The 24,174-nt window shown below is 34.9% G+C and overlaps 4 protein-coding genes across 5 annotated transcripts; 2 read left to right on the forward strand and 2 right to left on the reverse strand.

Annotated features, from left to right (window-relative positions):
* Window positions 1-3,110: 3,110 nt before the first annotated feature.
* Window positions 3,111-9,990, forward strand: LOC108215402 (thioredoxin reductase NTRC). Its single transcript, XM_017387903.2, has 10 exons — window positions 3,111-3,447; window positions 4,501-4,708; window positions 4,831-4,936; window positions 5,859-6,124; window positions 6,386-6,665; window positions 7,016-7,123; window positions 7,547-7,633; window positions 7,794-7,898; window positions 9,016-9,146; window positions 9,722-9,990. Exons 1-10 carry the CDS (start codon window positions 3,204-3,206, stop codon window positions 9,780-9,782), a joined length of 1,596 nt encoding a protein of 531 aa, XP_017243392.1. The 5' UTR covers window positions 3,111-3,203; the 3' UTR covers window positions 9,783-9,990.
* Window positions 9,991-11,336: 1,346 nt separating this feature from the next.
* LOC108214820 (RING-H2 finger protein ATL70) lies at window positions 11,337-12,286 on the forward strand. Its single transcript, XM_017387029.2, has one exon. It carries the CDS (start codon window positions 11,664-11,666, stop codon window positions 12,177-12,179), a length of 516 nt encoding a protein of 171 aa, XP_017242518.1. The 5' UTR covers window positions 11,337-11,663; the 3' UTR covers window positions 12,180-12,286.
* Window positions 12,287-12,808: 522 nt separating this feature from the next.
* LOC108214819 (cyclin-dependent kinase G-2) lies at window positions 12,809-15,067 on the reverse strand. 2 transcript variants are annotated; one of them, XM_064090787.1, is made up of 3 exons: window positions 14,799-15,067; window positions 13,199-14,608; window positions 12,809-13,091 (listed from the first exon to the last, which is right to left on the reverse strand). In XM_064090787.1, exons 2-3 carry the CDS (start codon window positions 14,603-14,605, stop codon window positions 13,077-13,079), a joined length of 1,422 nt encoding a protein of 473 aa, XP_063946857.1. In that variant the 5' UTR covers window positions 14,606-14,608; window positions 14,799-15,067; the 3' UTR covers window positions 12,809-13,076. The 2 variants fall into 2 exon arrangements, with proteins under 2 accessions (XP_063946857.1, XP_017242517.1); XM_017387028.2 differs by having other exon boundaries at window positions 12,809-14,608.
* A 973-nt stretch (window positions 15,068-16,040) lies between these two features.
* Window positions 16,041-20,418, reverse strand: LOC108210655 (uncharacterized). Its single transcript, XM_017382035.2, has 4 exons — window positions 19,862-20,418; window positions 18,722-18,874; window positions 17,902-18,585; window positions 16,041-17,386 (listed from the first exon to the last, which is right to left on the reverse strand). The coding sequence occupies exons 1-4, from the start codon at window positions 20,207-20,209 to the stop codon at window positions 16,208-16,210; spliced, it is 2,364 nt and encodes a 787-aa protein (XP_017237524.1). The 5' UTR covers window positions 20,210-20,418; the 3' UTR covers window positions 16,041-16,207.
* Between the last annotated feature and the right edge of the window lie 3,756 nt (window positions 20,419-24,174).

Raw genomic sequence — 24,174 nt, forward strand, 5'->3', positions numbered from 1 at the left:
TTTATAGCAAATCTTACAGCTATCACGTATGAAAGAAGTTTGAAAAGGGTGTGCGTTCAAAATAAATAATTGAATAGAATTAGAATGGATCCTCTACAAACCATGCACGCCGAAATTTCTAAATAAAATAATGTAACCCATCATTCTATTATCTTATATTTAAATAATAAATATATTTAATTGTTGTCCCATACTAATCTACCATTTATTATTTATCGAGATTTTTTATTTGTAATCATATGAAAAAGGACTGATCCAACGGTTGAGTGAAGTCCGACTATCAACTTCGAAGAAACTTAATCACCTTGCTTGTCTACACGAGTGTCTCACTGAATGAAATAGAGGACAGTTTATTCTCTGTCGGACTTTAATTCTTTTCATGGATCTTCTCTTTGTTGTTTTGTGACCCCACTGCTATGAACGTTAATTAAGCTTCCTAATTACTTTTCTTGTTGTCATAATTAACACTACTTAGTGTATAATTAGTTAAAAGCGACTGTTGTTGGAAAAATAGGATGATGACAAATTCGGAGGTTGCTAGAATAATCGTGATATGAAAATATAAAATTTTGGATTTTTAATTATTTGAGGTTGGGTTTAAGAGGCGTTTTGAATTTTTAAATGTGTCGTATATCTTTTTTTAAGATGTCCGTCAGTCCGTGTATTCATTTATTTTTATATGGATTAGATTGTTTTAGGTATCTTCCGGATTTGGAGTATATATCGAAAGAGAGTGTATGTAATTAATAAGAGATTGTTCTTGTTCTAGACATGGAAAATAATTAATTTGGAATAAAATTTAAATTATAATAGATTATTATGAGGAAATTGGCGAAATTTAAATCTGCAGGCATTTGTTAACATGTAGTATATCAACATATTATATAAATATTAAATAAAAAATCTGAAAAATATAATAGGCACCAAGACAACAGTTGGGCATGCATGAACTTAAGACAGCAGTAAAATGAGTAAAATGAGGAATTCATTTGTGGAAGATTCTGATTCAAGATGGATGGTTATTGGTTATATATATAGCTAGGCAGATACATTTTCTTGACCTCATTTGCAGCCGCCCTCAGGACTTCTCTTCTCTGCGCAAATGGTAAAGAATCAAGTTGTAAGTTTCCCCGAGCTCAGTCCATGTTTGCAAAGGCTGAGCCAGTTTACAGCTAGTTGTGTCAATTCACCCATTCAATTTATAATAATTATACATAAAGTTTATTATATTAATCATATTTTCGTTAAAATACATGTATAAAGTTAATATATTTTGATCTCGTTAAAATAAAATTTATATACTATCTTTTAAGTTTATCGAAGAATTTGTTTGACCTCACTAAAATAAATTAAATTTTTTATATTATATTCAAAATTATCAAATTTTTTAGATTCTGACCCCATTAATTTTAATTTCTGGTTCAGCCCATGCATGTTCATTTTGCAGCACACTCAGATTTTTTTCTCATTAGTCCATGGTAAAAGCCAACAATATTGCTACTTTATTGGTTTAAGTTACACAGATACCTCTTCAAAATTTGGTGATGCCCACCGGAAACCTATATATTTCTTTTTACGTGTATCTTAAAATATAGTATTATTTTCGCATGCAAGGTTGGCTAAGAGAGGACTTGTATTGACAGGTTCGATTTCGAAAAGTAGGAGAAATTTGTGATTGTGCCTTTTGGACGGTTTCTACGTCAAAAATAAAAAACAAATATATTATTTTCTTAAAATGGATACTCGTTTCTCATGTGTTTAAGTCAATAATTTTTTTTGTGAGACTTATTTTTTCAAAAAGTTATTTAAAAAAATAAATTGGACCGTCCTCAATTGGATATGAGGCCTAATATAGAGTAATATCTAGTATTCAAAATAGTATTAACGGAATCTCCGTTCTCAAAACTTATTTTTATATCTTAAATTCGAATCGTGTCAAATATATTTGACAACAATACTAAAAACAAGTATTCTTTTTTTTTTTTGAAGGGAAAAAACAAGTATTCTTATAACTTAGCTCAAAAACATGTACTTTTAGCATTTTTTTTCATATCACTATTTCATATTCTTCGTACACCACATACGCACCTTTGGAGGTATTTTGAAATGCAAAATGAACATGCATTGGCTGAACTCGAAGTCGATTTAAAAAAAATGATTGAGTAATTACTATAAAGTAAAAAGTATTGAATTGCCTTGTCGCATCCGAAGACGATGAAATTTCAACAAGTGAGGTTAAATTGACATTTAACGGAATATTTTATTCCATTCATCGGAATTTGAATATTATCAGATTTTAGTGTATTTTAAACAATCCTAGTTGAATACTTCAGACCTTTAAGCATAATTTAAAATCCATATCGAATATTATTAGATTTTATAGCATATTTAAAAATTAGAATTGAATCTCCAAGATTTTGATACATATTCTGAGATTCAAATTGAATATTTTCAGATTTCATAAACAAAATCTTTTTTTCTTTAAAATTGAATTGAATCCAACATCTTAAATATCAGTATGCTTCAGGAGTTAGGTCCACTAAACATGTAAAAAAGGGCCATCTAGGCATCAACCCTCAACAGGGCAATGGGCCTAAACTATACTGCATCAGCCAGCTTTCCAAGCGTTCCGGTGGACTCGGAGCCCAAAAATTCAACTTCATGGAAGGGCGGACAAAAATTCAGTCTAAAATAAGGTATATTTATATTAAAGAAAATATTTATAGAATATATGATACAAATTTATACTATTTTTATTTCTCATTATAACATATATAAACATATTAGTAAAACTAAATCTCTGAAAAATTAAAAATATGATTAATTAATCGATACTGCCTCTATCCCTCTCATTTCCTTACCTTTTTTTTATACTGCTCGACACGCATTTTAAAGCGCATATAAAACATAGTATTATAACTTATATTGTATTCTTTTTGGTATAAAAATCTATACATCAATTTTTATTTAAAAGGAAAAAATGTTCAAAATAAATTAACAAATTACATTTTATGAAAATATTAGAATGCGTGCCGAGCCCCATATCCAACGTAAACAACCAGGGGATTTATTACTATATAATTTCGATACACAAAAGAATATATTTTTGCAAGCCAAACGAAAACACGTTGACCAAAATATAAAAAATCACTATAGCAGCATAGAGCCATAGTCGAGTCCCTATATTGTATGGTCCGAAACAAATGGCGAAGATAGCTGCTGCAGCACACCCTGTCGGAATCCCCCTTTCTCACCGCCGTCCGACATGTGCTTCGCCTTCTTACATTCCTTCTCTTCATCGTACTCTTCCCAGTTCATTTCTGTTAGGCCAACTCAGTCACACTCGCCTCAACTCGGTTGTCTCGCCCCGATTTTTTCGCCACCGCGTTAATTCCGCTGTCACGGCCTCCGCTTCATCTGTGCCTCAAGATCAGACTCTTGCTCCAGGTTTCGATTATTTCATAATCTCGATAAATTAGTAAATTTTGTGGCAATTATTTTATTGGAATATTAATTAATTAATATAATTTGTGTGTATTTATATCAATATATGTGATATTCAATGTGGTTTGGTTAGATAATTGAGTTTGTGATGTATTGAATTGTGTGTGTGTGTTGAAGATTGAAGAATTATGTTATGGCTGCTGTGAGTTTGAGTTTATCCTTGTCGATTTTCGAGTTTTGTTATTCATGCCTAGTTTGTTGTTCGGGTTAGGTTAGCGTTGAACTTCTGTATAAGGGCTGCACAATGTACTAGTTTGGTGGATTTGGATTAAAGCTGTTGATATACGGATAGTTATAGGTTTATGCTACTGATGGGAACAGCGGGTGAATGAAGTGATGTAGTATATTTAGGTTTATGCTACTGATGGGAACAGCGGGTGAGATGAAGTGATGTTGTATATTTTAAAGCACCGAGGGAGGTTTGATAATTTGGGAACTTTGTGTGGTGTTCAATGCTAAGATTCCCGCGTGCAGCTGGACTTTGATGGCTGCTTTTTTTGAAATTTTATAGGCGCGCTAGAGTGACTAGGGCTGACATACTTGATTAACGTGCAAAGCTGCCTAAAATGGGCCCACAAGTGTAGTAAATAATTCTGGAGGAGAATATTGTCGTTCAAGAAGTTCAATAAATCTTTACATTTATGTGTTTCCTTGTATCAGTAAATATCAATAGATTAGCTTAAGGTGTTGCTAAAGTATTCATAGTTTCTTCTAGTTTCTAGATGCATGAAAACCCTTTTCACGCCACTTTTTAAAGCATTACATTTTCAATTAAGATATTCGGATGCATTAGATAATTCTCTATCCATTTGCAATTTCTTACAAGTTTTATTCTGTGAAGTGCTACATATTAAAGCAAGCTTTATAAATGGTTTTTACTTGTACGAGTGTTTTTCCTTTTATTTCTGTTCCTTCTTTTTTTGTGATCATATATTTTTTGTTCTGTTGAAAGTTTGTGTATCCTTGTGTAAGAAGATTGTTTTTGCCATCGTGCAGCTGAAGGTATCGAGAATGTGGTTATCATAGGTTCAGGCCCTGCTGGATATACTGCTGCTATTTATGCAGGTCGAGCCAATTTGAAGCCTGTAGTGTTTGAAGGATATCAAATAGGAGGTGTCCCCGGGGGTCAATTGATGACCACTACAGAAGTAGAGAACTTTCCAGGTTTTCCAGAGGGAATAACTGGCCCAGACTTGATGGATCGGTAATTGAATATTTTTGACTTATCTTCTTTCTTTTCCTTGAGAGAGGATCACCATACTTTTGGGAATGGCTGTAATGTTTTGAAGTACTATCTAAGGGAACTTAAATTAATCCAATAATCAGGATGCGGAATCAAGCTGAACGCTGGGGTGCAGAGTTATATCAAGAAGATGTTGAATTCCTTGATGTGAAGACCAGTCCCTTTACAGTACAAAGTAGTGATCGCAAGGTAAAAATCTTTTTTCTGCCTCAAAATTATCTGTTTTGGTATCTTTAAGCTTATATATATAAATTTTTAGTGTAGTATATAAACTATGTTTACCGTGTTTCTAAAACTCTAAATATTGTTGAATTAAATTTGTTAAATATATCCAAAAAACTAAGCATCATAAGTCATAACCATATCTTCAAATGCAATTGCTATTGACTGTGTTTGTAACTAATTTTAAATAACTCACATTGCATCAAAACTAATGTCAGATTATTTTGCATGATTTGAAGAATAGACAGGCAAAGTGAGGTGCAAAACTGAGTTCCACTTGAAAATGTGGATCTGGAGACCATTTTTTGATAGAAAACATAAAATTTTGATTAACAGTTTGTCCTATTTTATAGACGTGTTAAATCTGGGCATCTTTTTGGATAGAAATTTGATCTGGATCGTCTTCTGAGCTCCTATCCGGTCTTTTCTCTTAGTTAAAACACAAATTTTTACCATTTAGAAACATAGGTGATACAGTCTGTCAAATTCAGAAATTCTCAGATACTATGTGTACTATACCTAATTGGTTTTAGTGATTTCTGGTAGAAACCATTGATTTGATGGCTTTGACATCCTTACTTTTGATAGTGGGACTACTTATGCTGTAATTGTTGTGTGACTAGTTCTTCAAAGATATGTACATTTGTGCAGACTAATGAAATCTTCTCCTCCCCTTTCTCGAAAAAGTAGACGAGTGACCTATTAAACCTATGGTTGTGTAGCTTTTTGTACAAATGTTTATCTGTTCGTTTCCAAGTAGGTTATTTAAATTCTTAAAAATTCAATCGAACAAAAGTTGCCATTGTAGAATAGTAAGCTGCAACGTATCTTGCTGGCCTATGCTAACCTCTTTCTCTGTCGCTCCATTCCTTTTCAATTTTATCCAAAGGTGAAGTGCCATAGCATTATATTTGCCACTGGAGCCACGGCAAGGAGGCTAAACTTACCTCGGGAAGAAGAATTCTGGAGTCGAGGAATTAGTGCCTGTGCTATATGTGATGGCGCATCACCACTATTTAAGGGACAAGTTCTTGCTGTGGTGGGAGGGGGTGATACAGCCACAGAGGAAGCACTGTACTTGACTAAATATGCTCGTCATGTACATTTGCTTGTACGCAAGGACCAGTTAAGGGCATCCAGAGCTATGCAAGATAGGTGGGCTAAACTGAATTGGTTTTCTGCTTTTTTACGTTTGTCATATCAAACGTTGCACCGCACTGTGTATTGCTGACTGTTGAGCTTTCATATATTTTTGTCTGTTTAAAACACGAGTCCCCTTCTTATCCACTTGTAGTAATTATAAGATGATAAAATCTATTCGTCGTTTGTAGATCGACTAAGTTACTAATCAGAAATTATGTAAGTTTCAACTTCCTGAATGTTTGTTTAACAGGTTGATTCTGGCGAATGTTTCAGAGTTTTCAACAATCCGAATGTCACGGTGCACTTCAATACGGAGACTGTGGATGTTGTTAGCAATACAAAAGGACAGATGTCTGGTATATTAGTTAGAAAACCAGATACGGGTGAGGAATCTGTGCTGGAGGCGAAAGGCTTGTTTTACGGGATAGGACATTCACCAAATAGCCAGTTGTTAGAAGGACAAGTTGATCTCGACATATCAGGCTATGTATCAGTTGAGGAGGGTACTGCAAAAACTTCTGTTGATGGTGTATTTGCAGCTGGAGATGTACAGGTATATATGCTAAACTTTCTGCCTTTGCCTTGTGCAATAGACATTATCTCATAGGCATGTATGGCATTATGATCTGAAGCACCAAAAAATTATACTGAGAACCAGTTGTCAAATGAAAGCCGGACTCTGATGTCACATAAATACCCATGGCATGTCATATCTGACAGGGGTATGACAAAAAAAAAGTGAAGGGTTAGGGTGACAGAGGTATTTGTTGTAAAATAAAATCGCTTGCATCTTGTTGCCAATTTTATTGTAGTTTGAAAGTTATTAAATATGTTTAAGACTTTAAGTACACAAGTCGTTACTAAAGTCTGTATATAATTTTGTTGTGCATTTCTATTTCATAGGATTATGAATGGAGGCAAGCCGTTACCGCAGCAGGTTCAGGATGTATTGCTGCTTTATCAGTGGAGAGATATCTTGCAAGCAATAACCTCCTTGTTGAATTCCACCAGGTAAATGACATCCGGAACTCCTAATTCATAATTTCCTCAGTAAGAAGTCACATGTTTGGAGAAAATCTCTGAAGTAGCACACCCTGTTCCTTGATAATCATAAGGTCATCATATGATGTCTAGCATATGGTATAATATGAGAGATCTCTTCTAACGATAGAATGTCATTTTTATACTGAGAAAAGAATTTGGCTTAGAGCCCCCTTTTAGATTTTATGTGACACAAATTTTAGTACCGATTAAATCATGTCTTGGTATTAGCTAAAAATGGGAAGTTGAAATTGGTAAGTAGGTAATTGTTTGTCCGGGGTAGTTGTATATTTTGTTCATTAAATGATGTCCCGCAGATGGTACAAGACAAAAGTCCTCCTGGACTACAGAACTTTCGACTCATCAATTTTATTTATGTTTTTGGTCTAACAGCCAAAAACTGAGGAGGTTAAGAAGGAACTCACGACTAGAGATGTACAAGAGGGTTTTGACATCTCAATTACAAAGCACAGGGGTCAGGTATGGGTTCAACCTCGCCAGTTACTTTCAATCAATTGTAAAGATGTTATGTTTTAAGGCTCATCACTTCATCAGTCATCATGCTTATAAATAAATAAATAAATCTTTTACTATTATTATTTAATCCTTGTCTTTAATCATCATTATTTCTTGCCCACAGTATGCTCTAAGAAAACTGTACCATGAAAGTCCAAGGCTTATCTGTGTTCTATACACATCACCGACATGTGGTCCCTGTAGGACCTTGAAGCCAATTCTTAGCAAGGTACAACTTTATTCTTGTATTTCAAACATATATCACATTACAGTATCAAGCCAGATCAAAGTTTGATGACTCAAGGACGAGAATTTTGTGGCTAATGAGTTATGTGTGTGATGCTCGCTCTTAAGATTTGGGTTGTCTTATGTGGATTTCATTTTTTTCCTGATATGCTTTGAGGGTCGGCAATGTTTTACGGGCCATACATAGGTGTTCGGAATAAGAACCATCTAGACATCTGACTATCCGACTTGAACCACATATCAGAGTGACTAGTCAGGGAGAATAATTTCGAGACTTCGGCAGATGTTATGTCTGTGTTAAAGAATGTTTGCACTAACTTAATTTGATGCTATTATACTTTTAACCAAGCAACTCTTAGGAAGCTTTCTGTTATCGGTTTATTAAGAGGTGACCATTTACTTGGTATAGAACTGGAAGGGATGCAGTATTGTTTCCTGATCTCACTATATGTTAATTTTTTAGATCATCTATCCGTGTTTCTCTTACCTGCATGGCATTTTATGAAATTTTTCCTTGCGTAAAAGGAAAATTTTTTATAGAAGATATCGAGATACCATTATATGAAAGGCCATATGGTTATGTACATAACGAATCTTAGTTACCTGTTATAAATGTGGTGTACGTCACGGGAAAATTAGGATCTTTCAACATTGACTGTCAATTATAACTTGTTCTTTTAGTGAAAAGTTAAGGGTTGGGTTCTGTGGGAAATACTAATGATAAGATTATATCTATATGTTATCAAGAGTATAGGGTCAAGACAAAAAATAACAAAACATTTATTTGTCATTCAGAGAGAATGAAACTTTACTCTAAATTTATAATTGCATAGATATAATTATCAATAAGAAATAAATGGATTCAAATATTAGTAAACACAAATCAAAATAAATAAAATAATTAAAAAGTGCAGGTGCAGTGCATGAGTTTTAAACTAAGATTTTCTTTATTTGTTTAATGCTTGTTTCACAAAGTTCTTTATACAAAAATAGTAAACATTTATAGTTATTTGTTATCCACAGAAATATTTAGAATAAGCCCGTGCTTTTGATGTTGTCACTAATATTCTATGAGCCTCTTGTGAATGCTCCATCTTCAGGTGATAGACGAGTATGATGAAAACGTGCATTTTGTTGAGATTGATATTGAAGAAGATCAAGAAGTTGCTGAAGCAGCTGGTATTATGGGCACGCCATGCGTGCAATTTTTCAAGAATAAGGAAATGATCAGGTTGGTAGCTTTTATTTGAAGCTGTTCTTCTAGGAAAAGACATTATTTGTTATTTGTCATTCCCAAAAACCATATAGCTTATAAAACATGGTGACATTTACCAAGCCATATATAAGGAATGTAAGCCCTTACTTTAACATGATAAAACAATTAAACCTGCTAACCGGAACTATAAACTTGTGGTTATCAACTAACTTGTAAAAACATAACAATAGTCACTTGACTTTTAACTCATCAAATCCTTGATACTAATAACTATGAACTAAGTACAATTCCAGCTAACTCTTAAATCAAGTTGCTACCTAATTAGTAATTAGGAACATTGAAAATGAAGGGATGATTTAGGAGCCCACTAAGGAACTATACTCATCACAATATCATTTATAGTTTCATGAAATATATAGAATAAATATATTTTCAATGCATGGTCTGCAAATCATTGCATATAATTAGTGTTCTAAATCTGTATACATTGTAAATAATAGTGCAATCCTGAGTAACATCACATCTAGCGAAACAACTCACCACAGTTTCATTGTTCAAATATGCATTAACATTTATTCTTTGGCATACAGGACTGTGTCGGGGGTCAAAATGAAGAGAGAGTACCGAGAATTTATTGAATCAAATAAGTGATTTTTCATATATATTTGTCCACCTTAGAGATGGAATGTCCAAGTCTTTGATTGGCTGATGCCATGAATTTTTTGCGATTCGATTTTGTTACTGTAGATCGGCTAGTTGAATAATGCCTTGTACCTAAACAGCAATCTCCGTATTGAGCAATAACTTCTCAATCATATATATTAAATTTTCTTTTCCTTTTTTTAAAGAGGGAATACAACCTGTGCAGTTTCAAACATTACAGATCCCGTTGTTTACTTTTCCCATTTTATTTTATTTTTTGGCTAAAGTTAGCTTGCTCATTTTTGACTTGTGGTAATTTTCAGTTTATATTTTAGCTGGCAGAACATTATACTGGCAAAGTGGCTGTGGTAGTCACCTGTACATATCCGTTTAACATATAAGTCAATATGTTAGCTAGTTCACCTTGACAAAATTATTGATTTTATAATTTTTGTAAAAAAAAAAAAAACAAAGTTAGGAGTATATCCGAGAGTATCTTCACTCGATTTTTGTGTAATACACTTAGGTAATGCTTATAGCTACTTAATTTAATTTTCACGGATAAGATATATATTGGTCTCTCAAAAATCTGACAATTACTTTAATTGGAATATTACATCATCAGCAGCTGTAAGGGATTTCTTGCTTCAAAATAAACTTACGGCAGCTTACTTTAGCGCGAAAATAAGGCCAAGGAAAAAAAGTTTATGCAGAGCAGCAGCAAACTATATGGATGAGGAATTTAACGCATTAGTAATATTTTAGCAGGAGCAGAAAGTATGCATATGATATAATTATGCATGATTGTCACAGTTTCATTTCATTGGGAGGTCCGGGTCCATGACATACTTATGTTAGTAGTATATGTTATATTAGTATATGTTCAGTTGGGAGAAAACGCCGGACAATTTAACCCTAACTTTTTGATGTATAAACAGGGGTGTTACTGTATCATTTAGCAAAAAATTGCCTAATCCTTGTGTTTTCACTTTTAACACTTTTTCCTACTGAATTTATGCTACTAGTATAATTCTTATAATCTAGACCGGCTTTCTTGTCCAGATTGTATACAATTCTGAACTTGACAGGCAGCAATAAACAACATGATTGCAGTATAAATTAGCCCTCCACCTACCAACTAGCCAGCTATTTATGGTTCTAATGTTATTTTAGATCTCATATTAATACAACTGGATTACAATGCATCTCATTGTTTTTCTCACACACCCGTCTTATATTTGACAAAGTTCCGACCTATCGACGGCTTGTCGAAGAACTGAAGGAGATACCGCTGGAAAAAGAAGCCATTCGTATCATGATAGTCAAATTTCAGTTTTCGTTATTTATTTTGCAAATCGTCATGTTCTAGTACACCAATGCTACCTATTTGTTGGCCAGTTCAGATCTTGATTTTAGTGTGTATGGACAGGGAGAAAGAATACGAAGACAGTAATCTAAAGTCTCTAAGTTGAATTAGTATTATTCAACTTCTTTCAATTAGAATTCGTTTTTTTCCCGATTAATAAAATTAATTGAAGTTGTGGTGCATGGAACGTGCAGTGTAGAATAAATATTAAATGCAATTGAAGCATTGAGTTGCATGAATCCAGAGGAGAGTCACATGAAATAAGCGTATAAGTAAAGCCTATATATAACGTTGACAATCTAAACCTCTGCAGCCAGGAACTAAATTTAATACCAAACGTAAATGAATCTTGTTTACAAATAATGCAGCTCCCCTTTGATTATTACTTCTCCAATCCCCCCTTTCTCTCTCACGTTGACTTTCGAGATGTTTGAATCTCCAAATAATCATTTCAACGGTTATGGCGGATCATATTTTGTCTGTCACAATCTTCTCTGCTTAGCATAGTGCATTTCAGGAAGAAGATGAATAGTACAACAAGCTCCGGGGGATTTCTTGGCTCGAATAATATAGGTGGTTTCGGCTATGGCATTGGATTGTCGGTGGGAATTCTGTTACTCATAACAACAATTACACTGGCTTCATATTTTTGCTCCCGGGTTCAAACGACACCACCTGACACTGGCGCTAACAGGGTGATCCTGGTGGAGCCGCCTCACCCTCAGCACATTGCGCTGGAGGTGGGGCTCGACAAGGAAACGCTGAACAGTTATCCAAAGCTGCGTTACTCAGAGGCAAAGCTGGTGAATAATAAAGACTCCACCGCGACATGTTGCTCCATATGTCTGGGGGACTATAAGAGTAGTGACATGCTAAGGTTACTTCCAGACTGTGGACATTTGTTTCATCTCAAGTGTGTTGACCCTTGGTTGCGATCCCACCCCACGTGTCCTGTTTGTAGAACATCTCCATTGCCAACACCGCTCTCGACTCCGTTGGCTGAGGTTGTTCCGTTGGCAACAAGAAGGGATATTGGATAGCAAGTCATTTTTGAGGTGGTTTCTTTTGTTGCTGAAAGCAGCACACCAACAGTCTTTCTCTATTCTGTATACAGCAGTTCATGAAATTTAATAGTTATCTTTATCAATGGATTTGGTACTCCTTTTTGTGTTCTATACACATATTAGCTGTATATCCCAGTTTCTTAGATTGTGAAGGTTAGATAATCGGCTTTAGAAATTAGTATATCTTCTCTTTAAAATGGATATTGACCAATAGCTTATACACAACTTTATTTTCGGCATGCCACATAGATTTTTAACTAAGAGTTCTGTAGAGCTGGAGATGCTCTTACAAGTGCTTTCTTGGAATGCGTATGCTAAAGTTCAAGATGTTTAGTTATGATTTTAGCCCTTCAAACATCAAAATAAACAATAAAGAAAAAAGTGTAGCATCAGTATCAAATTTCCAAGCAAACAAATTATATTTGAGGGCATTAATAGAGTCTTACCATGTCAATTCTGGAATTGCCTTTTTCTTTGAATCATGTCGAGATACACTGCCAACCCTAGAAAAAGCTGTAAAAAAATTTAAAACTTTAGATAAAAACCTGAACTTCTTACAGTAACTGCAAACGAAACATCTAGTTATATATCAGCTTCACACAGCATGAATAGAATATGGTATCAAATAAGACTGCTACTTAAGAGCAAAAATATTCAATGTGCCAATTAGGAACAAATATATACAATGGGACAGAAACGCATCTTAAAAGAGTTTCAACACAACCGCTTACAAAACAAAAGTAAAAAAAAATATATTTTACAATCATATGTCCGACTTAAAATGTAGGCATACAGTCCTTGGACATGGGAAGAGGGAATTCACGAAACCACTGATGGTTAAGAGCCGCATCAGCTGTTATCCTCTTCTCCGGGTCACACGTTAGCATACTGTTCAGCAAGTCAAAACCAGCATTAGAAAGGGGTGGCGTTCCAGTAAAAGATGCAGCTGGAAATTTTTTGTGCAACAAATTATTTGGCTGCTTGACAAACCTCACCTTGGCTTTGGGGAGTTCTGAAAAACCAGGCCAACTAGTCTCATTAGGTGTGCCTAGCATTCTGAATATCTTGTCAATCTGATTGATTTCGGTATCCCCATTGAACAAGGGTCGATTTAACAAAAGCTCAGCCATGATACAACCCACAGACCACATGTCAACTGCAGCTGAATATCGTTTTGCCCCTAATAATAGTTCAGGTGCTCTGTACCAAAGAGTAACAACCAGTTGAGTGTAAGGTTTAGCTGGGCTCCCATATTGTCGAGCCATCCCCAAGTCACATATCTTCAGCTCACCACGACTATTTAGAAGCAAATTTGAAGTCTTCAAATCTCTGTGAAGAACCCAATTGTCATGAAGATACTTTACTCCCTGAAGCAGTTGGAGCATAAGGCACTTAACTTCACTTTGACAAAATGGCTGTTTCTTTCTATCCATCACTGCTTTGAGGTCATGATCCATGTATTCCATTACCAAGAAACAGCAGTCAGACGTGGAACCTTCAACTACTTCTTTGAGATCGATAATTGATGGGTGATCAGAAGAAAGAAGAATGTTGATTTCTCTTAAAGCCGTCAGAGGAAACCCTTCCTCACTGTCATTATTTATCTTGACTTTCTTCAGCGCTACAATTTCCCCAGTTATCTTATTTCTGGCTTTGTAAACCACACCATAAGTGCCTTCCCCTATCTTTCTTATTTTTTCAAAGTTATCCACATTCCTACAAGCCTGGAGCATGTTGGCACTTCTTTGAAGAGGAGCACCAGTTTCGGGTGTTTCCCAAAAACCACGTTCATCTTCAGGACGACTACTCAGATGCCCTTCAGTACTATCACCATAATTTTGTTGCCCATCTATCTCCATGTCACATTCATCAGTTAAAGTACTATGATCACTTCTTTTGTCGGACAACCCAGATGACTTGCCTTCAGAACCTTCTCTTTCATGTTCAACAAACAGAGGGCTAGTTAACTCCCTACTTACCCCCATCTCAGCAGTAATATGCTTCATCCCCTTGTGAGCAGGGGAATCAGAAATCTCACCATCCTCCACATCATCAACCCATCGACCAGACCTAACGCTGTGCACTTCCGCACAACCCTCATGCTCCGACTTCTTACGCCCTCCATACTGTCCCAACACTCCATCCTCAACACAACCGCCTGAGACAACATCCACAACAGACTTAGCCGGTGGCCCTGATTCACGAAAACCTGTAGAAACACGAAAACTACTTGTGGAAAGAAAGGTGTTAGTCAACAAATTGCGTGAAGAAATCCCAGTATTACTAGACAATTTACACACATTAGTATCTCTGTCCCACACAGTGGGTGAGTACTTCCTCTTCCTGTTCTCCATCCTCAAGCCCGACAACTCAGCCGCACGTCCTGAATTACGTGGCGCCATCCCCTAAATAATATCGAAAGTAAATAGCAATACCCAAATTAAACTCCAAACAATCGAAAATACGATGTAATACAAAAGAGGGGTAATCTAGGGTTTGTAATTAACAAGAAAAAATTACAAATTGATGAGTACGTATGCAAATCCTAGATGATAAACATATATATAAAGAAAAGAGGATTGAAACAGTAAAAACCTGGATAAGAAGAGTCTGAAAGCAGTACTTATGTTGTTCAATTGACGATCTCAGATGTTTGTATATTAGAGACGGAGGGAGGGAGGGAGGGAGAGAAAGAGGGGGAGACTGGAGAGGGAGAGAGAGATATTGAGGGAGATTGAGGGGGAGAGGTAGAGAGAGAAATCGATGGAGATTGGGGGGGAGAGAGATATCGAGGGAGATTGAGAGAGAGCGCGACGGGGGAGAGATTACGAGGGTTTTGAAAAAGGGTTGGGGGAGGTGTTTGGTTTTATAGGCTGTTGAAATAGGGGGTTTCCTTTTTGTGCCTAGGGTTGGAAACCGCCTGGCGCAAGTAGATTCAAATGGGCCGGGTTTAATTACCCCAACTGCGTAACATTAAAATCAAATTCAAAATACTTGGCTTTTTTAATCAAATTTAAATCAAAATTATATAAGAAATCAAATAGCTATCAAGTTTTTGAAAATATAAGCCTCAAATCTACAATTTCACGTTTCAATCGAACCGGATTAACTTAAAAGCAAAAAAAAAAAAGTGATGTAAATATATTTCTATGGGTCATGTTCCAGAGAGAACCATTAGAAAGAGAACCACAGAACCCTTACCTTATAAGTCAGGGGTTCTGCAGCAGAACTTAAGTATGAGTTAGGATTCTGCAGCAGAACTTCACATGCAAAAAATGTCAATATCTATGTATTAGATTATAGAATTATTTTTGAACACACACAACGATGAAAAAATATGAAAAAAACATGTATTTAGATTTAGATCCTAAAAATCTATTTAAAATTTAAGGTTCCGCAGCAGAACCTTAGTGGTTCTATGGTTCTATTTTAAGGACTGGTTCTCTCTTGAGCGCGACCCATATTGCTATTATTTGAACAAGCAAGATTATTAAATAAAATATATTGATTGTTTATCAATTGTCATGTTTGATCTAAAATATTTTCCCACCTTCCCCGAGTCCGAATCGAAGGTTCAAATGATACTAAACAAATTCCTACATACATGTATTTGGATATCATATTTGATCTAAATATCATTTCCCTCATCCTCCCGGATCTAAGGTTCAGATGATACGAAATTGTGTATATATATATGATATCAAATAAAATCTTATAATGATATAACACAAAATCAACCAACTCGTAACAAGAAAGAGTTGATAGCGAACCTTGATGTACAGACATTCCTTTCCAACACATGAAAGGGCAAAGAAACTAAATACTTGAACAGAAAACTAGTTAAAGATTTTTAAGCTGCAGCTCAACAGTCAACATAAGAAATTATTTTAAAGACCTGACTCCTGAGTACCAAAAATATCAAAAAAACCTAACATGGGCTAGTTTTGATCCCATTCTCATATAACAAACATTCAGTCTAATTACATTTGCACCTATACAGTAAGTTAATAAACAGCAACATCTTCTAATGCTGCTTCAAGTACGGGTGAACTAGTTATAACTTCGCATACTGGTGAACTACTGGTTGTGGTTGTGGTTGTGGTTGTGGTTGTGGTTGTGGTTGTGGTTAGTTCTGTATCTGACCTTTGGGGTTCGGGTACTTGTAACTGCGTATAGTGAATTTCAATTTGTAAGCGGTGATGAAGGGGAGTTGATGCCATCAAACCTTTCTTAATATCTGTCTGCAGTTCCCTAATGGGAATTGCAGCCAAGAAGCTTTTAATGTACTCCTTGCAAGACTCCTTTCCCTGGCAAACAACCGCCTCTTTCTCACTTTTCACTGATACCTCAGGCTCAGCTACTGCCCCATCTACAGAATTCTCTTTGAGATTCACCTGTTGAGCTTGCTTATTGTTATCTACTTCTGCAACAACTATCTGCTTATCACCAGTAGGCTTTTCTTCTGATGTTTGTGTAGCATCAGCAGGCAGCCTGAGGATAGCCGTGTTCCTGTCAAATTTTAAAATGTAAGCGTGCTCGCATCCTTCATAGAGTCTTTCCCCTAATGTGTCGATGATGTAGTAAGCTTCCGGTTCAACCTTGAGGACGAAGAAATGGTCATTCCAACTAACAATATAGATTTGCGATTCACCATCACCTGAACACTCTGAACCTGCACGGCTAATCTCATCCCACATGCTGTCAAAGGACATGGCACCATGTAGGAAATCAAATTTGCCTTCTTCCATTTCATCAGGATGAAAAAAGCCAATGAAGGACTTTTCAGGAGCTACAGTGAGAGAAATCTTATTGGCTTGGAGGACAGTTTCCAGGTCAAAGTGTTTATCAGGAAATTTTTCCCTGTATGACTCACTCTCACAAAGGTTCCTCCACTCTAGCGAACCTTCTCTGATCAAAGTATCAAACTGCGACTTGATGGGCATCAGATTCTGGTTATTCTGGAACCAATTAGCTATTACAGCAACGAGAGATGTACATGCACTCTCCCCTGCTGCTCGCTCACTTCTCTGATCAATGGAAGCAAAAAATACCTGAGTTTGAAGCTTCATGTATCCATCACGGCTGGTTATTTCCTTTTGTTCCCAACTACCAATAACAAAATTGTCTTCACCAAACTCTGATACTGACGATCCATGAGCACTTGAGTCCTCATCGGTCTTGCTCTGGCACAAATAATAACTCCAATAATTAGACTCCTAATGCTTAAACATTATAGCATAAAGAAAGAAAAATGCCAAATCCCGCTATAAAACAAATAAAATCCTTTTCAAATCATAATCTGATCAACATTATTGCAAGTTAATAATTATAAACATTGGTATTGGTTTCTGGACCCATTTGGGTTATATTCTTTAGATAAGATTAGATTGCAAAACTTGGAGGCCATAAACGGATGTTAAAACAAATTGGCTACGCTGTAAATCCTCTAAACTAAGGTGATAAAAGGACCAAATTAAGTCGAGGCTCAGTGAGTGCTCAGGTTCGGACTCTTATGTGAGTTTAGTAGGCTAATGTCATGACATCATACAGATAAGCAAAACAGGCCTGGCAAACAAAATATGATTCCTCAATGCAGCCATGTTAATTAACAGAAAAACCCTCCTAAAGCATTTCAATTTATTCAAGGTTATTAACACAAATGATATTTCAGGGGAAAAAAGAAGTATAAAATCCTCACCCAAAGAGAGAAAGATTCATCAGAACTGATTTGCCTTCGATCAAAATCAATGTCATCTCCCCCTTCTTCACCATAATCCTTCTTCAGCAGTGGTTCGCCTTTGTCTTTAGGAGATCTAAAACCAAGCTTTCTCTTCCTCCAAGGAAGTATGCTGCGCTTGGAATTGTTGTGCACAACAGTCCCAGAGGCAGATGCAACAAAATCCCTAATGTATGAGTAAGCCAAATCTGATTTGCGGTTGCTGTAATAAACCCATCCCTCATCCTCGTAATTGCTCCTGATGCTTGAGTTAATAGTTTGTCCTGCATAATTTACATAAGCCAATGTGCCATAATTAAACGAATTCCTAACAATAGAATCCTCCATCTCATCTGATTCTCCTTCCTCAAATTCTTCAAGTGAGTCTGAATCAAAGGGGTATGTATAATCACCCTCCTCACTCCTGGCAGAGCTTTTGCCTTCACTTCCATCTTCCTCATGGCAGGCTTTCTTAGTTTTTCTCGTTGATACAAACTCAGTAAAGATCCTTACCTTTCTGAGACCAGCTTTAAGTGCAGAAACCTCATCTTTTTCTGATAAAGTCTCCCGAGACCGCTGTGGAGAAGGACTTCGTACTATAGGCTCCCGCACATACTCAGCTGGTTCTTGTTGAGCAGCTCTTAGTTCAAATATGCCAAGTGAAATCTGCACAATAACTTTTCTGTCAAGATTCAGAATTACTCATTGCTAAAAGAATATCAAATGGAAAATCAATCACGAGACTCAAAATTAAGATCCGTAAGAGAACAAAATATTAAGTTGCATTCGAAAAGATGCTTACAAAGAGTGAAGGACGAGGTTCAGTTGCATTTCCTGAGACTGTCAAAGGGATACTTATTTCTAATTCTTTCCCTTCAGCTTTAGATGCAAATTCAGCAAGATTTAAAGATGCTGTTCCAACAGTACGAACCTTGTTCTTTGGTAGGTTAAGACCCTGGATTAAAGTTAAAAAGAGTCGGTAGTAGTTAATATGGATAATAGAGAAAAAAGTCATATGATTATATATAATGACTATATTGCTAACACTTCATAATTAAAAATGGCATAATGAAGGTGACGACAAAATATCTAAAGCAAGCAACTAATAAAAGATTGTTGTAATTATAGATGGCTATCGTTACGTAAGAAAGTGCAAAAAATACAAATAAACGATTAGGTGATCAGCAAATCATTCGTAAACACTTGAGACCGGACAAATTGCCTAATCTACCGATTCATGAATATTCCAACAAAGAATCAGATACAATGCCAAAGTATCTCAGGTCAGATTCCCACAGAACCACATACACAAGATTCAATGTGCAGCCTTACACAACCTCATACCACCATACATCAAAACACCAAACTTATCACGTGCTCAATGAGGGGGGACAATCCGATGTCCGATGTAATAAGACAATAAACATTCTAGAATCTGGCATCCGTCATAATAGGAAGAGACTCAACAATCCCATATTAAAAAAACAATCACACATCAGTCATAATAGGATCCCTTCAGCATACAGAAAACAATGTGATGCCTATCATTACACGAGAACAATCATGCAGTTGTTCCTACTACTCTAACAATCTAACTAGTAAATGAACGCGTAGATAACTGAATCCTTCTAGCATAACAAAGAAACCGTAATAGTTTATCGATCAAAATGATGATGAAACACATAATTCAAAAATACAAACCACAAACACTGGCCAAGAAAATCCTCGCAAGTTTTGTCGATTATATATCTAATAAAATAACACAACAAACATTCCTTTCTAATGTACCCCAACAACAAATACATCAATTCTCCGCCTAACAACCATTGATCTCAAAATAATCCAAGTTATCGAAAACAAATAAAACTACATAACATACATATATATACTAACACAGGCAATATTAAAAAAAAATTAATGAATAAAATTCAAAAGAGCTCACATTAAGAAGAGTAAAAGAGATGTCCCAAGGATGAAACATATTATCCTTATAACCAGACAAAGTGCACACACTGAAAAACTCCTCATCCCACTGTACGACACCGTTTTGAAGGGAACCCTCTTTAGTGACGTTTTTCTTGACCGTCCGGCGAAAAGAAGTCAGCCCAATTTTAAGTCCTTTCCATCTGATCTCAACAACCATCTTCTCATTCTCTTTATTCTCATCTGGGTTCGCCGGATCATCGCCGGCGGAGCGCCACCCGTCTAACCTCTTGACCACCAGTTTCACCTCCAGTTTCTTGGACAGAAGCGGCGGCCATGGCCGCCACTTGATCATGTTCACCACCATAATTTATTTGAGAAATATTGTGTGTTTGTGTTGTGTGGGAGAAAAATGAGCTGAGGGTAATTTACACAAGAGTAGGTAACTGAGTAAGCGTTATTTTTGGTTTCCTGGTGGTTGTTTATGTGGAGAGAGAGAGAGATTGTGTATGTGTTGGGGAGGGAGAGAGAGAGAGAGAGAGAGAGAGAGAGAGAGAGAGAGATTGTGTATACGTTGGAGAGAGAGAGGGGAAGTGAAGCTGCGATGTGGATAGGGACTAGTTGACTAGTGACTAGGACGAATGTTGCGAAACTCAAGTGTGAAACTATTAAAAACGATAAACATGTGGTCAAGTACTAAGTTCAAGACTTCAAGACCGAGATTGACTTGTGTTTTCAGTTAATCTGTTGCTTTTGTCTCATAACTCTGGATTACTGTTTACCCCGTTTTGAAATACAACTTAGACCTTTTCGGCACACGCTTCTAAGTTTTTTGACCGCTGGGTTAAAATTGTTGTTTCTAAAATTTTCTTTTTTTAAATTATAGTATTAATCATAAATTTTTATTAAAAAAAATTAAAAATAATAATTTTAACTATGCGGTTAAAGGTTTTAAAATTGTGTGCCAAAAAAGCAAACGACTTATATTTCAAAACAGAGGGAGTATTAAGTACACCATCACTACCTCAATGTGATTTAGTTATAATAGTTTGACTGAACTGAACATGTAAAATATTTAGGTAAAATTTGTTGAATTTGTATATTATGCTTCAGTGATGTTTATTATTATGTTGACCGTCTATCATTTAAAAATAATATATTATTAATATTTTAGATTGTAAAAAATCAATATATAACTTCAATTTGATAGTAAATAATATGTAATTTTATTAAAGATTTCTTTCTAATGGAATTTGGGCTATAATCGTCGGCTAAATTGAACCTGCAAAATATTACGTAAAGTTTGATGAACATGTAAGACACCGTGCTTCAATGATATCGCGTATATTGGTTGGCTATAATTTTATTGTTTTTTTGACAAATGGTCGATTATAATTTAAAAATAATATGTTACTAATATTTTAGATTGTTAAAATAGAATATATCAGTTCAATGTGGTAATAAATGATTTGTAATCTTCCTACAGATTTCATACAGATCTGTAGAGGTTCAACAAATATAGCCATCCATTAGAGTGTGTGTTTTTCGAGATATTGACTATAATTTTTTATTTTTGGTATGTCAACTCATATTTTAACTAAGAGTTTTTATAGTTGCATCTTCAAGGGAAATATGTATAATTGCTGGCTATGTTGATTGGTCAAATTGAATATGTAAATTTTTTGTTAAGGGAACATGTATATGCTCCAATGGGATTATAAATAATTGTGATTATATAAAATTATACCTAATGGTTCACTTGGTTTGACAAATATAGTCAACTAAACATTACTATCTATATTTTTTGCTAAGGAGATGGAGGGTTGGGGTTGTATAATTTTTAGATAATATCTATAAGTGATCTAAATGTCAAATAAACAATTTTAGCTAAGAATTTTTGGGGTTAGAATGCTCTTACATGTCTCTACATGTTCGACAAATATATTCAGAATGTTGGCTAAAATTTTAGGCCGGGAGCATTAAAATTATAGTGCTTGTACAGCTGTCCATGAATGGGGTCGTTGTAGTGTTCATTTATGACTGTTTTTAAAGTTTTTGCCCACCGAATCCATCACAACTCGCAAGATGGCATTCCAAATTAGAGTAATTCAGTCTCCAACCCGGCAGAGGGGCGATGCAGAAAGTACAGCCCTGAGAGCAACTCCAATAACTCGGCTATTTTGAGTCTTAAATCAAAATATGAGAAATATAAGAAAATAATCCACTCCAACAGTATCATAGTCATTTCCTAAATCACTGTAAGATCTATTAACCATGTCTTGTCTTTTGCTAACCTCTCTCTTCTCCTAAATCTCATTTTATAATAAATTTTGAAAACAAACATGTTCTCTCTCTTCACCTATTGTAATAATAATAATTTTTAATAATAAAATAGTATATAAAGAATGAATATAATGAATATTGAGAATAACTATTATCATTTTAAGTCATTAGAATCTAATATTTTATATTATAAGAATGTGTTAAGATGCTACTAGAGATACTCTTAGACGCAGAATTTTTAATTATAATAAGATAACATATCTTTTAATAAAAATGACCCTATCATCATATTAAAATAGTATGTTCTATTTCTAATAATTCAACATAATAATATATATTATCTTCAAAAAACATATTAATATATATTATTCTAATTATACAGTTAATCAATATACCGAGTACCATAAAAACGAAATATATTTACTAGTTTAATAAATTTTACAGGATGTGTTGCATATTTAATTTAACCAATTATTTTTAGTTTTGAAAATGAGCATCTCCAATTTTATGAAACTTTTAGTTAAAAATGTTCTGTTAAAAATAAAATTTATAGATAATTAGATTTTCCCACTCTAAAAGCATCATCAACAATCTTGATTAAGAATGATTTGTTAAATTGGACATGATTTAAAATTGTTCTAAATAAAATTACAAAATTTATTATTTTAATATGATAATAGATGATATAAATATCTCGTGCATGATAATTCATGATGGATAACAAAATGTTCGTCGTGATCCCATTATTAAAACTTTCAAAAATTTTAACTTTTTAACTTAAAGCTATGTCAATGAGAGTATCTGTAGTTTGTGAAGTTAATGGCTGTTTATTCGAAGGAGTGGCGTTTGGTTTGGAACAATTCTCTAACAAATCAAGTTTCAATGTCATTGGATCACTTGCTTCCAAATAAATAAGGTTGTCTTTGCGAGAAATATAATGTAATTAACAAAAGTCAAACGGTCAAAAGGTGTGAAACGATAACAACAGCCCCAAAACAAAACGGAATAAGAGAAATGCAGGCCATTGTTGTGCATTTAATACATTTGTCCACACAATACATGACATTTTCGTTTACAAATTGCCGAGGCGGTGCCGTTGTGGACTGTGGTGCCGTATAATAGGAAATACGAAAGGTATGTATCTTCTTTTTGTCTAGCTCATACTTTTAGACAATCCGGACTCTAGGGGGTTTCGTTTTACTTTCTCACTTGTAAATGTGTTTTTCAATTTTAATTTTCGACATTTATAAAGTTCAAAAGCCGTGGCTTAAATTGAGCAATTGTTTCACAATATGCAAATCATTTGTTTTCTAAATGATTTAAAACATTTTATTTTTATTCTCTTCCATTATTATACTATCTTGTTTTCTTGAAATATTATTTATAAATATATATGTATGTATTTATATTTATACTTCTAAGATGCTTTTTCATTATATGTGTGCGTGGTTGTGTCTTTCTTCATTTTTAATGAATGAACTCACCAATTTATGCGCGCAAAAGCTGGTTCAGCGGGCTAGTAGAGGGGACTTTTATCCTCTTGGTCACAGGTTCGACTCCCGAAGATAGCGTTAAAAGAGGGGGATTTTTATCCTCATGGTCACAGTTTCGACGATTTTTATCCTCATGGTCACAGGTTCGACGATTTTTATCCTCATGATTCACGTAGTTTACATGCTCATGAAAAAAAAAAACTCACCAATTTATTATATTATTTTTTTCCCGAATTTTTAGGAGTTGGTGATCAACTGATCATTGATAAATTGATAATCCGAATTGAAGAATGTTATCCCAAATTCTATTATAGGGAGGCCGAGTAGCGGCCCAATACAATTGGATCATTAGCTTTTATGAAGATGGGCCGAACTAATTTTGTTACAGTATTTAAAAAGTATGGAGAAACATGAAAAAACACAGTTTTTAAATTAATATTGCTGTTTGAAAAATTACATCTTAGAGTTAAAAAATTATTTTTCTTCTGGTTTTTGATAAAAAACTGCCGTAACAAAACCTAAGTTGGAAATATCTGTTAGAAAATATATTTAGAAG

This window comes from Daucus carota, chromosome 3, assembly GCF_001625215.2.
Source record: "Daucus carota subsp. sativus chromosome 3, DH1 v3.0, whole genome shotgun sequence".
Taxonomy (NCBI): Eukaryota; Viridiplantae; Streptophyta; class Magnoliopsida; order Apiales; family Apiaceae; genus Daucus; species Daucus carota.